The sequence below is a fragment of the Monodelphis domestica genome, chromosome 4 (assembly GCF_027887165.1).
Source record: "Monodelphis domestica isolate mMonDom1 chromosome 4, mMonDom1.pri, whole genome shotgun sequence".
NCBI classification, from domain to species: domain Eukaryota; kingdom Metazoa; phylum Chordata; class Mammalia; order Didelphimorphia; family Didelphidae; genus Monodelphis; species Monodelphis domestica.
The window spans coordinates 388,196,066-388,209,672 of NC_077230.1; the positions used below are offsets into that span (position 1 = coordinate 388,196,066).

At 40.3% G+C, this 13,607-nt stretch overlaps 1 protein-coding gene across 6 annotated transcripts in view; it reads right to left on the reverse strand.

Moving 5' to 3' along the window:
• The window catches only part of VWA5B1 (von Willebrand factor A domain containing 5B1), a 168,365-nt gene that overhangs the window by 71,614 nt on the left and 83,144 nt on the right, over positions 1-13,607 (reverse strand). For all 6 annotated transcript variants that reach the window (XM_016422071.2, XM_007491251.3, XM_056795674.1 and 3 more), the window contains one exon: positions 5,637-5,813. In XM_016422071.2, the coding sequence (XP_016277557.2) occupies positions 5,637-5,813 (177 nt within the window). The remainder of the gene's footprint in view (positions 1-5,636; positions 5,814-13,607) is intronic.

Genomic DNA, 13,607 nt, shown 5'->3' on the forward strand with positions numbered 1-13,607 from the left:
TACCCAATTCTAATTTTTAAGACATGATTTTCTTGAGTGAGCTTTTGTGCCTCCTTTTCCAAATGGCCAATTCTACTTCATAAATAGGTGAATTCCTCTTTCTTCGGTGGATTTTTATATACTTTTCCTCCCAAAGAGTCAATTCTGTCTTTCAACAAGTTTTTTTTTTTCCTTCAGTACATTTTTACTTATATTTTTCCAATTGGCCAATTTCCCTTTTTAAAACATTCTCTTCTTTGGAGTTTCTTGCCTCTTTTGCTAATTGGCCCATACTGTTCTTTAAGATATTAATTTCTTCGGTACTATTTTGTGTCATTTTTACCAAGCTGTTGACTTCTTTCCATGATTTTCCTTTAACACTCATTTCTTTTCCCATTTTTTCTGCCACCTCTCTTATTTGATTCTAAAAACTCTTTTTGAACTCCTCCATCAATTCTTTTTGGGCTTGAAATAAATTCCTATTTTTCTTTAAGGCTTTGAATGCAGCAATATTGACTTTGTTGCTTTATTTGGAATTTGAGTCTAATCTGTTACCAAAATAACTTTCTCTGTTTTCTACATATTTTTATTGTTTACTCATTTTTCCTAACTTTTTCTTCTTCTTTTTTTAGTTTAAAAAACTGTTAAAGTTGGGCTCTGTAACTGGTGAAGGAAGCATTGTTCTAAGCTTCAGATTCTCTGTGCATCTGTCAGAGCTGGCACTGGGGATCTATCTGATTTCAGTTCTTTCAAGGTGGTATGATATAAGAAGAGCTATGTTTAATATCTCCTGACCTGTGCTCTGGTCTGTGAGTAACCCCAAACATTCTTTTACCCTTGGAACTGTGACCAGAATCCCTTCTCCCCTTGTGGCTTCAAGTGCTTGTGCTCTTCCTCACCCTGCCATCATGCCTCAGACACATGAGCAATGCAACAAGAGTCTTGCACCCAGAGCCAGCAAAAGTATTCCCATAAACTACTTCTGAGCAGTTGTCCAACTCTCTTTTCCATCTGTGGCTGGAATCCTTGGCTGCTGCTTCAGTTGCACCCAAGACCTGTTGTCTTGGTAGGACCTGCCCTGGCACACTGCACTCCACCTCCACACCAGTGCTCTAGATCCCTGTGCCTGCTGTCTAAGTTGTTATGGGCTAAAAAATTATTTCACCTTGTCTTTTTGTGGGTTATGCTGCTCCAGAATTTGCTTTGAAGTATTATATCATTGGCTTTTTGAAGGTAATTTGGTAGAAATCAGATAGGCCTGTGTACATTCTCTGTCATCTTGGTTTCCCATAACTTCTTTTTAAACTTAATCTTTTAAATTAGATTTTTGAGCCCCCAAACAAATACATTTGGTATTGGTAGGTGTGCTCCAATCCTGTAACCTATCATAACCATATTTTAGCCTCTTATTCAGAAAATACCACTTTTTTCAACCATATTCCATTTTTAAAAAATCTACCTTTCCCTTCTAAAGTCTGTGTCCTTGATCTGTGGTCATGGTAAGAATATCACCAGTGCCATTAATATCTTGAGTTTTTTGCTTAAGATGTTATGGTTTTCGGTAATGTTTTCTAGCTTCCTTCTAGCAATATTGTTTGTGTCCACCTCAGTTTTGTCATCTGTAAAATGGGGGGGTTGGACTAGATAATCATTAAAGTTCAGCTCTAATATTCCATATTCCAGTTTTTATATTCCAACTGCAATATTCTATATTCTAAACATCCTTCAAGCTCTAACATTTTATAATTTAGCATTCCTTTGCCTAAGATCCACAACAGCTTTGACCTTCTGTATTCAAAAGTTCCTAATACTCTATGATCCAACATTTTGGGTGTAATTGAGGTAGAGGATTCTATACATAGTCTAAAGTGTGAATACCAGAGGCAGGGAGAAATACCAGTCTCCTACAATGGAACTTCCTAGCCATCCAAATACTACCTCAATCTTCTGTCTCACCTCAGAGCAGAAAGGGGAAATCATTGGCCTTAGGGGAGCAAAGAGTTACACATTATAATTTTGAGAGCACGAGCCAGCTAATGGAGCTTCAGGATAACATTCAGACCACATGGTTTCCCTGGTTTCAGGAACCAGCACATCTCCCCTCCCCTATTCCCTGCTGTCAATATTTTCTCTCCATCTCTCTTCCTTGTCTGGGTCAATATATTCTGCTTCTCCACCAAATAAGTCAATATCAGTTCATTTTTCCATTAGTCACTAATCTAACAGAGCCTCTGCTTGATCCATACAGACTCTTTCTGCTCACACCAATTAGGGCTCCCCGCCCCCCGCCCCCCCCCAGAAGGTTTTTCTTTCTCAGGGAACAGCAGATGAAGAATGGAGTCAGATGCTGGAAATTAAATACACTGAACCCACGCCACATAGGCTTTCTTCCTTTCCTTATGCCATCCAGTCGCACTTGGGAGCCCTTCCATGCCTCTCAGAGGTCCTGAGAAAATGTAGTGATGAGTAGGCTACAGTCCTAGTGCCATTTGGCTGTGACTTCCACAACACTTTCTAAAAGGGCCAGGTTCAGCCTGGGAATTCAATGTTCTTCAGTGAAGAAATCATGAAATAAAATAGAATCAGGAGACTCTCATCAAATCAAATAATGGACCTGGAAGACAACTTGGAAAGCAGAATGTTAAATGTAAAGGGACATTAGAAGAGAATGCCATGGAAGGGACCTTTGAGATCATTTTGTCTGCTCGTTTTGCATTTGAGGAAACTGACATCCCCAAAAGGGAAGTGATTTGTCCAAGGTAACATAATTAGGAAGTAGAATGGATTAATTTTAATCCAAGTCTCTTGCCTCCTAATCCATTATGTCAATGGTTCTCAAATGTTTTGGTCTTAGGACTCTATTACATTCTTGAAAATTAATTACACTGAAAGAATTTCTATTCATATGGGTTATAGCTATCAATATTTACTATATTAACAATTAAAGCATCTTAGTATTATTTTTTAAAATAACTTTGACCTCATGGACCCCTTGAAAAGGATCAGACTTGGAGAATCACCTCATTTGGTCACCATGCCAAAATAATTCAAATTGGGAGTTATGTTTTCTAAAATAAGTAATTTGGCCAGGATGTAGGGATAGTCTATATTATCTCCTCCTTTATCTACCCCCCTGCCTTTTTAAACCCTTACCTTCTGTCTTAGAATCAATACTGTGTATTGGTTCCAAGGCAGAAGAGTGATAAGGGCTAGGCAATGGGGGTTAAGTGACTTACCCAGGGTCACACAGGTGGGATATGTCTGAGGCCACATTTGAACCCAGGACCTCCCATCTCTAGGCCTGGCTCTCAATCCACTGAGCTACCCAGCTGACCCCTTCTATCCCCCTTTTAGGATACATTCCCTTGCACAATTTGAAGGAATAATGGGGACATTCCTCTTATTTCTGGTGTGGAAGGAAGTTCTCTGAAGGGAAGAAGGGGGAAATTCAGAAGCATTGACAGCTACCCAGGGCTTGTGGGCAGGGTTTTTTAAAGTAAGAACTGGTCAACTTTGAATCCTTTAGAGAAAGTACTTGGTCCCTGAATAACTACCCATCCTCCCTTTGGGGGGGGGGGCTCAATCAATATTCTTCTGATCCTAGGTCTCCTGAGCAACCCCACAATAAGCAACCTTATAACATGAGAATCCAGTGTAGTGTAGTCAAAAGAGCAGTGGATTTCAGGTGAGGATTTTACAATATTGGAGACTGAAAAGACTTTGGAGACATAGCTTGAACCCCCAATTCCCTCTGTCCCAATTTAGAGTTGAGGAGATTGCTGTCTAGAGAGGTTAAAGTCACCCAGGTAATAAGTAGCAGAGAATCTAAGCAGAGGTCCTCCTACTCCAAATTCAATGCTCTTTCTATTACACTACAATGCTTCTCTCAGAAAAGCTGGATTTGAATCCAGGCTAATTGTGTGAACCTGAACAAATCGCATACATTCTTTGGGCTTTGGATCTTTCATCCATAAAAATGAAAGGGCTGGATCAGACCTTTAAAGTGCCTTCCAGCTAGGTGACACAATGGACCTTGGGATCCTCTGACATAATAACTGTGTGACCCTGTACAAGTCACTTCATCTCTGTTTCAGTTTTATCATCTGTAAATTGGGGATAATAACAGCACCTTCCTCCCAGGGTTGTTGTGAAAGATCAGATGAGTATAATTATCCCAGCACTAAATTGTATGCTTGAGGAATAGTCAGACAGAACTAGGACAGGTGGAAGGTGTTTACCATGGAGAGAAAATTCGGTTTGGGAGAAGGGACATTTTCCCAAGAATTGGAACTGCACTGGCGTTTCCTCTTACCTGTAATGCTCTCCCTCCCTCCTCTTAGTGTCCTTGGCCTTTTTCAAAATGTATCTCAAATGGCACCATAGCTTTCCCCTTCAAAGTTGTCTTCCACCAAGTCTGTATTACTATGTATCACATAGTGTTATATTATTATGCATTACATATATTACTATGTGACACAGTGGAAAGAGGACAGGACTTAAATTTAGGAAGAACCAAGTTTGAATCTTGCCTCAGATACTAGCTATGTGATTCTAGACAGTCACTTAACCTCTGTGCCTCATCTGTAAAATGGGGATAATTCCAGGGTTGTGAGGAGCAAATGAATTTATATGCAAAGTGTTTTATAAACCTTAAAGCACAATATAAATAATGCTATTTTTTAAACCCTGACCTTCCACCTTAGAATCAATACTATGAATTGGTTCCAAGGCAGAAGAGTGGTAAGGGCTGGGCAATGGAGGTCAAGTGACTTGCCCAGGGTCACACAGCTGGGAAGTGTCCAAGGCCAGATTTGAGCCCAGGACCTCCTTTCTCTAGACCTGGCTCTCCATCTACTGAGCCACCTAGCTGCTCCCATAAATAGTATTATTTTTATGAGCTGTATGTATCTTATTATTATGAACCTTATTTGTACCTTTCTATTGATAAGTGTTCCATTAGAACATAAGTTTTTGTGTTTTTTGTTGTTTTTTTTTTTTGATCTCTAGTGCTTAGTATAGTTTTTGGCACACAGCCAGCACTTAATAAATGCTTGGTTGACAATGGAATGCCTCAAAAGATGTGATGAGCTCCTCATTCCTGGAAGTTTTCAAGTATAGATCAGATGACCATTTGTTAGGGGACTTCGAGAAAGTGGGGGCTGTTTCATGAAAGGGCCTAACAAGATGCCATTTGAGGTCTCTTCCAGCTCTGTAATGTTATTACACTATTATAATGTTATAAAGTTCTACCCAGCAGTGGGGTGGTAACCTTCAAACACTATGGGGTTTGCAAAGTCTTGATGGAGTTTAGGCTCCTAGTCTTTAGTTTCTTAAAAAAATCAATGGCAAAAACTCTGAAATTTTTTTTAACAAAGTATGACAATAAATGATGACGTATTCATGTCATCAAACCATACTATAAAAATATAATTACATAAAATGAAACACAATAAAAGAATAGGAAGGGTTATTACTCTCAAAGAGATCAGCAGAATGATTATCAGATGTCCATTGCCTTTAATTTGCTAATTGCTATTCTCTGTGGTTGAAAATGTCTAACCAAGGATGACAATAAATTATGACATATTCATGTATTTGAATAATACTATAAATATGATTTGATATTATACTGAATCCATCCCATAGCCCATAGATACCTTGACTAGGTGCATGTTGACCCCACTCATGCTTCCACTTCGATCAATGAGGAAAATGAACTCTCCATGGGTCTTCCGAAGGCTGTAATGGGTTTGCTGGAGGTCAGGGCAGAAGTTGAGCATGAGGACTGAGTGATGGGGGATATCCTTGTGGAGTCGTTTCCTGATTACTTCCATCTGGAGGACAAAGAGAACAGCTGGTTCACTAAAACTAGCTGAGGACTGGGGCAAGGCTTCTGGAGCTTTCACCAGGTTATTGCCTATTAGTCCAAAGTCACTCAACGAACACTGATTAAGCACCCACAATGCTCAGTTCTGAAGGAGATGGAGAATTTAGGTACAGTGCAGTCCTTGCTCTCATGGAGCTCACATTATAGCGGGGAGCTATGACATAAACAAAGATGGCCATCATGCATGGTATTACCTGATCAGAGAATCAATGAGGCATGGGATAAAATTCCATGTGAGATTTGGGTGGGTGAAGAGAACATTATTAATAGGTGCGATGAGGGAAGGACTCCTAGAGAAGCTACTATTTGATTTGGACTTTAAAGGATGGAACATAGAACCCAGCAGGTGAAGACATGGAGGGAAGACATTTCAGTTATAGGAAATAGTGTAAGCAAAATAACAGGAGGAAAAAAGTATTTGGGGAGGACAGAATAGAGCAACTCATCCTCCAGTCAGCCCCCAGTTTAGAGTATAGGATGCCTTTCAGGAGCCTCAAACTCAGGAGAAACCTATGTATATATACTGGTACTGATACTTTTGGATGTGTGCTTCTAGGAAAGTTATTTAGTCTTGCTGAGCCTCAGCTTCCTCATCTGTAAAATAGGTATATTAATGCTTAAAGGACCTCTCTCATGGGATTGTTAGGAGAATCAAATGAGATAATGTATGAAAAGTCTTCTCCATGCTTGATGTGAAGGCTTTTCAGGAGTTGCTCTGACAGAAAAATTCCATCACTTGGTTGCTACCTCTCTGGTGTTGTCTTCTTTTGTATAACTACGTGCCTCTGGATCCAAAATTTAAGCCTTTCTACCTTGGTAAGACCTGCTAGAGGCCTTTGCCTCTTGTGGTCTGCCAATAGAGAATTTTTGGAAACAGAGTTGTCTAAAAGTCAGAATAGGCTACTTCTGGAAGTAATGAGTTTCCATAAAGAATCACAGAATCTGAGAGGTGGGATGGACCTCAGAGGTCACTAAAACCTAGTCCAATCAACACCTAAATAAGAATTTCCTCTGGATCTTGCACAATGAGTTGTCATGTAGCTTTTGCTTGGTGACATCCAGTGAGAGAAAGGCTATACTTCCTCAGACAGCCCATTCTAGCTCTTGTAATTAGGGAGGGTTTTCCTAGCCTCTGAAACCTCTGCCTATGGCTCCCTGTTTTTTTTTCCCATTGGGGCCAAGAGGAAGAAGGCTAATCTTTATTCCACTGTATTATCACTTAAATACTTGAATACTGCTATCAACTCCTGTCCCAGCCCCCAAAAGTCTTCCATAGGCTAACCATTCCATTTCTTTGAATAAACTTCATGACATGAACTTATGCCTTTCTTAGCCATATTGATTGTCTTTTTTTTCTGGATACTCTTCAGTTTCTCATTGTCATTCTTAAAATTGAATCTATGCCCAGAAATGAATATAATATTCTTGATATGATCTGACAGTAGGACTGTCATTTTCTTGTTCTTGGATATTCTGTCTCTTTTAATACACCCTGAGGCTGTAATTATTTCTTGGCTGCCATAACACATTATTAATTCATCTTTTGAGCTTTTAGTCCACTAAACATTCTGATTTCTAGTCATACTTTCTCTCATCTTGAAATTGTGACATTGACTTTTTGAGTGTAAGGATAAGATTTTACATTGATTCCTGTTAAATTTTATCTTATTTATTGGGTACAAAGTTGAAGTCAACCTCTCTGGGATCTGATCTGATCTGATATGATATGATATTGATGATATTAGAAATTAAGTCTTGTTACATTAGTTTAGAGGTAAGAAGTGGAGATGATGACTTGAGAAAGAATTGGAATTTGAAACAGATCCGAGACAGAGTGTCAGTTTCAAATGTTGACAGTGTGTGTGTGAGCTGTAACAGTTTTTCTGTGGCAGTTACTCTCTCTGGGTATGGCTGTTGCTCTGAGGGAGTTGGCAGTTAGTCTCTGTGAGTAGCAATTTCAGAGTGCTGGGAGCAGGTGACATGTTCTTTTCTCTCTCTTCTTACTGTCTGAGGTAGAAGGAAAGGAGGGTAAAACCTGAAGGATCTAAGTGATTTCCTTTTCCAACTTGTGAAACACTAGCGACTGTTGCTGTTTCATAAATTTTTTTTATCTCTGAGAAGACCAAAGAAAGATCTGGTCTTTGCTAAGGCTTAAAGTCCTAACTTGGTTCTTGCTGAGACTCAGACAGCTGACCTTTGTTATTTTTATAACTTGGAGACAAAGTTAAAAATTGTATACTTCTTATAAGGATTATAGTGTTAGTTTATTGTAGAATAGGGAAAATTTAGGTTAGTCAGATCAGGAAGATTCAGTGTAGCCTGTGGAAACAGGGGAAGTGGTTCCTTGTGAAACCAGAAAGTTTTGTTTGGGTGGAGTTAGAATCCCTTAGAGTTAGAAATTCTTTTACGTCTTTATATTCTCAATAAATAGTTTATTTTTGTATAAGACTCTCCTATGTGTCCTTGAACCTGGCCCAGAAGTTCCCTTATGAGCTTAACTTCATATATATATATATATAAACTGAAGGTACTTTGTAAGCACAGCAAGCAGAGTATCTAATCAGTTTATATCCTTAATCAATTTGTTGCTTATTATTTTTACAGGACCATCAAAGCAAAGTCTGGGTGTCTACTTGGCAACTGCTCAGATAACCTCTGAGGTTCTTTTTAGCTCTGGGTTTATATGTTTTTGAGGATTAAGGATCAACTCTGTCATGAGAGGAACTCTGGTTTACTAAATAGTAATAGTAATAATAGAGAGAGTATGATGTAATCAGTTGGGGACTGACTTGAGAAGAAATCTGATCTCAGATACATATTGGCTTGTGAGACAATGGGCAAATCATTTAATCTCTTAGTGCTCCCAAACAGTCCAGTAAGAATCTAAGTTACAGAATTTTCTGCTTTCATTAAGGGAGAGTTTCCAAACACTGATGAATATTGATCAGTTATTTTTTCAGTTGTGTCCAACTCTTCATGACCCCACTTAGTTTTGGTTTTTTTTGTTGATAAAGATACCAAAGTGGTTTGCAATTCCCCCCTGCAGCTTATTTTATAGATGATGAAACTGAGGCCAACAAGATTAAATGACTTGCCCAGGGTCATACAGCTAGTAAGTTTCTGAGATCAGATTTTAACTCAGGAAAATGAATCTTCCTAATTCCAAAACTGGGACTGTGCCATCTAGCAACCTGGATAAAATTCTATGCCTGGACAAAAAAAAAAAAGAGAAGAAAAAATTTACATAATGCTTTTTGTACTTTACATAATTATCTCATTAGATTCTTACAACAACCCCATCAGGAAGGAAGGTAGTGCACATTTAATTATTCTCTCCGTACAGTTGAGGACATTAAAGGTGAGAGAAGTGAAATGACTTGCCCTGCTAGGAAATGTTAAATCACTCCACAGAAAGATGACCTTGAATATTCTGCATTCTCTGGACTGATAATCTCTGCTCTCTGAAACCCCCATCCATGCCTAGAGAATGGATGATTAAGAGTTGTTTTTCTGTAGGGTCAGGCTTCAGGTAGATAGAATTTGGAAAAGAACACTTGGTTTGGATTCAGGGGACTAGAATCTGGATTCTGATTCTATTCTTAACTACCTGAGTGAATTGGGGAAAAGTCAATTCCCCCCCTTTTTGGCCCTTAATGGCTTCTTCTGTAAAATGGTAGGATAGGTTCTAAATAGGTTCCTTACCAATTTCTGTTAGCTCTATCATTTTATTCTATTCTTTATTTCTTCCCACCAGTATTGTGATTGGAATACTGTATTTATTTCTCTAGAGCTTTAGATTCTAAGGAGTCCTCAAACTTTTTATACAGGGGTCCAGTTTACTGTCCCTCAGACCATTGGAGAGCCAGACTATAAAAAAAAAATCTATGAACAAATCCATATACCGCTGCCTGGGATAGTGGAGGGTTCAGTGCTGGCTGGCTGCATAGGCCCATCACCACCACCACTATACAGGGCAACTGTATACACAGTGCAGAATCCCCTCCCCCAGATCACCACACACCATGCTGATGTCTTCCACTGTGCAGCATATAATCCTTTGCGCAGTACCTTGTTCTCATTCAGTTACTCTCAGGACAAGGCGCCACGGAAAGGATTATGTCACCGGAAATAGTACTGTACGTGAGCAATACCACACTTTGAAGCGCTGCCACATACAGTACTCCAGGAACACACGATGCAGGTGCATCCTGCGCTCCTATCACTGACCACCAATGAAAGAGGTGCCCCTTCCAAGAAGTGTGATGGGGGCTGGATAAGTGGCCTCAGGGGGCCACATGTGGCCTGTGGGTGGTAGTTTGGGGACCCCTGCCTTAGAACCTCTATCTCCAAGGCATTAGGAGAACCCAGTTTTGCAAGCACTTAGAAGATGAGCCTTATGGGGTTAGAGCTGTGTTTCTGAGGTAATCTCTGTGGGACCTCCTCAACTTGGTTCTTTTCTGTTGCCATTGGCAGCACATCTCCCCTCAAATTATCCTTTCAATGCCTGACTCCTTAATTCAGGAGCATTATGGAGCCAGCTTAAAATGACTCAGGAGCCAATTGTTAAATTTTTAGTGCCATCAGTTACCCTTGGAAATAGGCAGAGGTTCATTAATAGTTTTGTTAATTATATTAGACTTGAGAAAGTGATGGCGAAAATGTAAATAATGATTAATAATGTAGATCAAACTGAAAAGTACATTGTACATATTGTTTTCTTTCCAGACTGTGGGTCATTAAATATTTACTAGCACATTTCTCCCTTGCTCCCCTGCCCCTCTCTCTGTATCTTGCCTACTGAGGGCTTTGTCAGTTCCAACACTGTATGTTTTCACATTCAATGTTCTAAGCCCCCTTCCAGCTCTGCAATCTCAATCAGTCTTACACTGCCACAGTCACATCTGGGCAGCATGAATTATCCCAGGGAAGACTGATGTCAGAAGCAGGAAAGGTAAAGGAGGTTCCCCAGCAGGCTTAGCAGAGCATACCAGAGGAGGATTCTTTAATGTCTCCTTGCTATCACTCCTCTCTCTGCCATTATCCAATTACAATCAACTCATCACACCTCCCCAGCGCTGGTTGATCTCTGTCAGCCCTAGAGCTAATGAGAATTCAGGGAATTTGCATAACCCACCAAAGGTGACACATTAATTCTCTTTTGCTGCTGAATTTGCAGAGTTAACTCATGCAAGCAGTACTTCAGAAGACCCAGGGGTGCTTCCCCTACCTGCAGGCCAGGAACCCAGGCAGCTCTGCTTATGCCTGAGGGCTGGAGGTGTGTTGTAGGGAGGATTGGGAGGTCTGCCTCTGCCCATCCTCTTCCCTCTGGGAATCTAGCCTGGGGCCTGCCTCTCCAGCTGGGGGTGGGACATCTAGAGAGGGCAGAGATAAGGCTTAGCCTCACCCTGGCAGAATACTTGGAGATGTGTCTCCCACAGAGGGAAAGAGACCTATTAAAATCATTTGAAGCCTCTTATCCTCATAGTAGGAGTTTGCAAGATGGTGAGGGTGGGGTGGTGGCAGTTGGTCATGGTTGACGTCTGAGTCCTGTAACTGGGCCCATAGTGGGGAGCTGAACCACTGACCTTGGCTTCCTCATTGCTTGGCTCTAACATCTAGACTATCTAGGCACAGTCCATTTATATATATATATAAAAGGAATATTCGTGTATGTACACACACACATACTTACACAATGCATGTCAGTATATGTTAGGAGGATCCAATGAGACCAAATCTGCCATTTTTAAACCTTGTAGCATGATGGATGGACAGACAGACAGAGATACTACTGTTATTAATGGGCTTACAATTTTATATATAAGCCCATTCATAAAAACGGTGGCTCTCAGTCTGTCTTTCTATCTGTCTGTCTATCCATCATTCTGCAAGGTTTTAAAAATGGCCAGACTTGGTCTCATTGGATCCTCCTAACAACCCCATGACAGATTCTGATAGTAGCAATAGCCAGTCTTTATAAAGGAAGCACTTTACTAAGATTCTCTCATCAGAACTTCACAGCCACCCTGGGAGGAAGGTACTATTATCATCCCCTCTTAACAGATGAAGAAACCAAGTAAGACAAGAGGGTTAAGTGATTTGCCCAGGGTCACACAAGACACACAAGTGTCTGAGGCTGGATGTGAATTCAGTTCTTTCTGACTCTGGGTCCAGCCTTCTGTGCCCCCCCCCGGATATTTATGGGCATTATTGTTGTTCAGTCATTTTTCAAGCATGGCTAACTCTTCTTGACCTCATTTAGGGTTTTGTTGGCAAAGATTTTAGCATGGTTTGCCATTATCCTTCTCTAGCTTATTTGACAGATGAGGAAACTAAGGCAAATGGAGTTAAATGACTTGCCTAGGGTCACATAGCTAAAGGTCTGAGGAAAGATTTGAACTTAGGTCTTCCTGACTTCAGTGGATGCTGTATCCATTGCACTAACCAACTGCCTCACACGTGCCTCCCTTTCAATTTCTTACTGTTATCATTATCATCAGTATAGTGCATTGAATAGAGAACTGGTGTGAGAGTTAGGAAGACAGATTCAAGTCTTGTATCTGACATTTACTGGCAAGTCATTTAATTTTGTAGTGCCTGGGACAACCCTTAAAGATGATATTTTTAAGGTAGTGGCTGCCTTAAGTTGGTAGAGGTGGTTGCCTCACTGGAAGTTCCCTGCTCTAAAACAGTTACATATCTGATTCCCCCAAAATATATTATTGCAATAATCACAGTATTACATATCTAGAGCTCAATGGAACTTCAGAGACCAACCTCCTCTTTTTATAGATGAAGCAATTGAAGTCCAAGGATTTGTCTCACTGATTTGTTCCAAGGTACAGACAGAATATCAAAGATAGGATTTGAATTCAGGACTCTAGAGACAATGCTCTTTCCCCATTAAATGAGGGAGATAGTAAGCAAGAACCATGACCTCATTTTGCAAGTGGGAAAAGTGAGATCTAAAGGTAAAAAAAAGGTAACCTGAAAGAATTTGGAACTCAAAAAAATTTTTAAATGAATGTTAAAAATTATTTTTACATGTAATTGGAGAAAAAATATAAAAATTTTCAAAATGTGACTCAGAGTCCATTAGCTATGAGTGCCTAGGTTTTTCTCATCTATTGCTCTCCTAAGAAGGGAAAGCACTGAGAAATCTTTGCTGCCCTGTGGGCTTTGTTCTCAATGGGACTAATGTGGTATCCCTTTGTCCATAGTCCATCAGCCTCTGTAGCCATGACAGTGAACCTATGGCACATGTGCCAAAGATGGCTCCCTTCCCCATCTCCACCATGCCTCCTCATCCCTCTGCCCAGTAGCCCAATGGAAGCATTTACTCCCTCCACTGAGTGGAACCCTGAGGCTACTCTCCTTCCTTTCTCCCTCCTCTGTTTGGGGTAAGGTGGGGGGCAGAGGTGGGGCATGGCATGCAGTTTGGGGGGGTGGGGCATAACACATGGTCTTTAAAAGGTTTACCATCACTGCTCTATAGCAAGCCTTTTCAGTGAAAAGCTTAAAAGTTCCAGGCTACAGCTGCTTCTCTTCCACCCCCTCAGTATGTGATCTTGGCAAATGCCATCACCTCATTTCTCTTAGGCTCAGTAAGTGAATATTACAACTGGCAAAGATTGTAGAGATAATCTAGCCCAACCCTCTCAAAAATTCTCACCATTTCCCTTTTGTATGATTATGAGAACCATTTAAACAGACTCTACCTCCATTCTCTCCCTATTCCAAT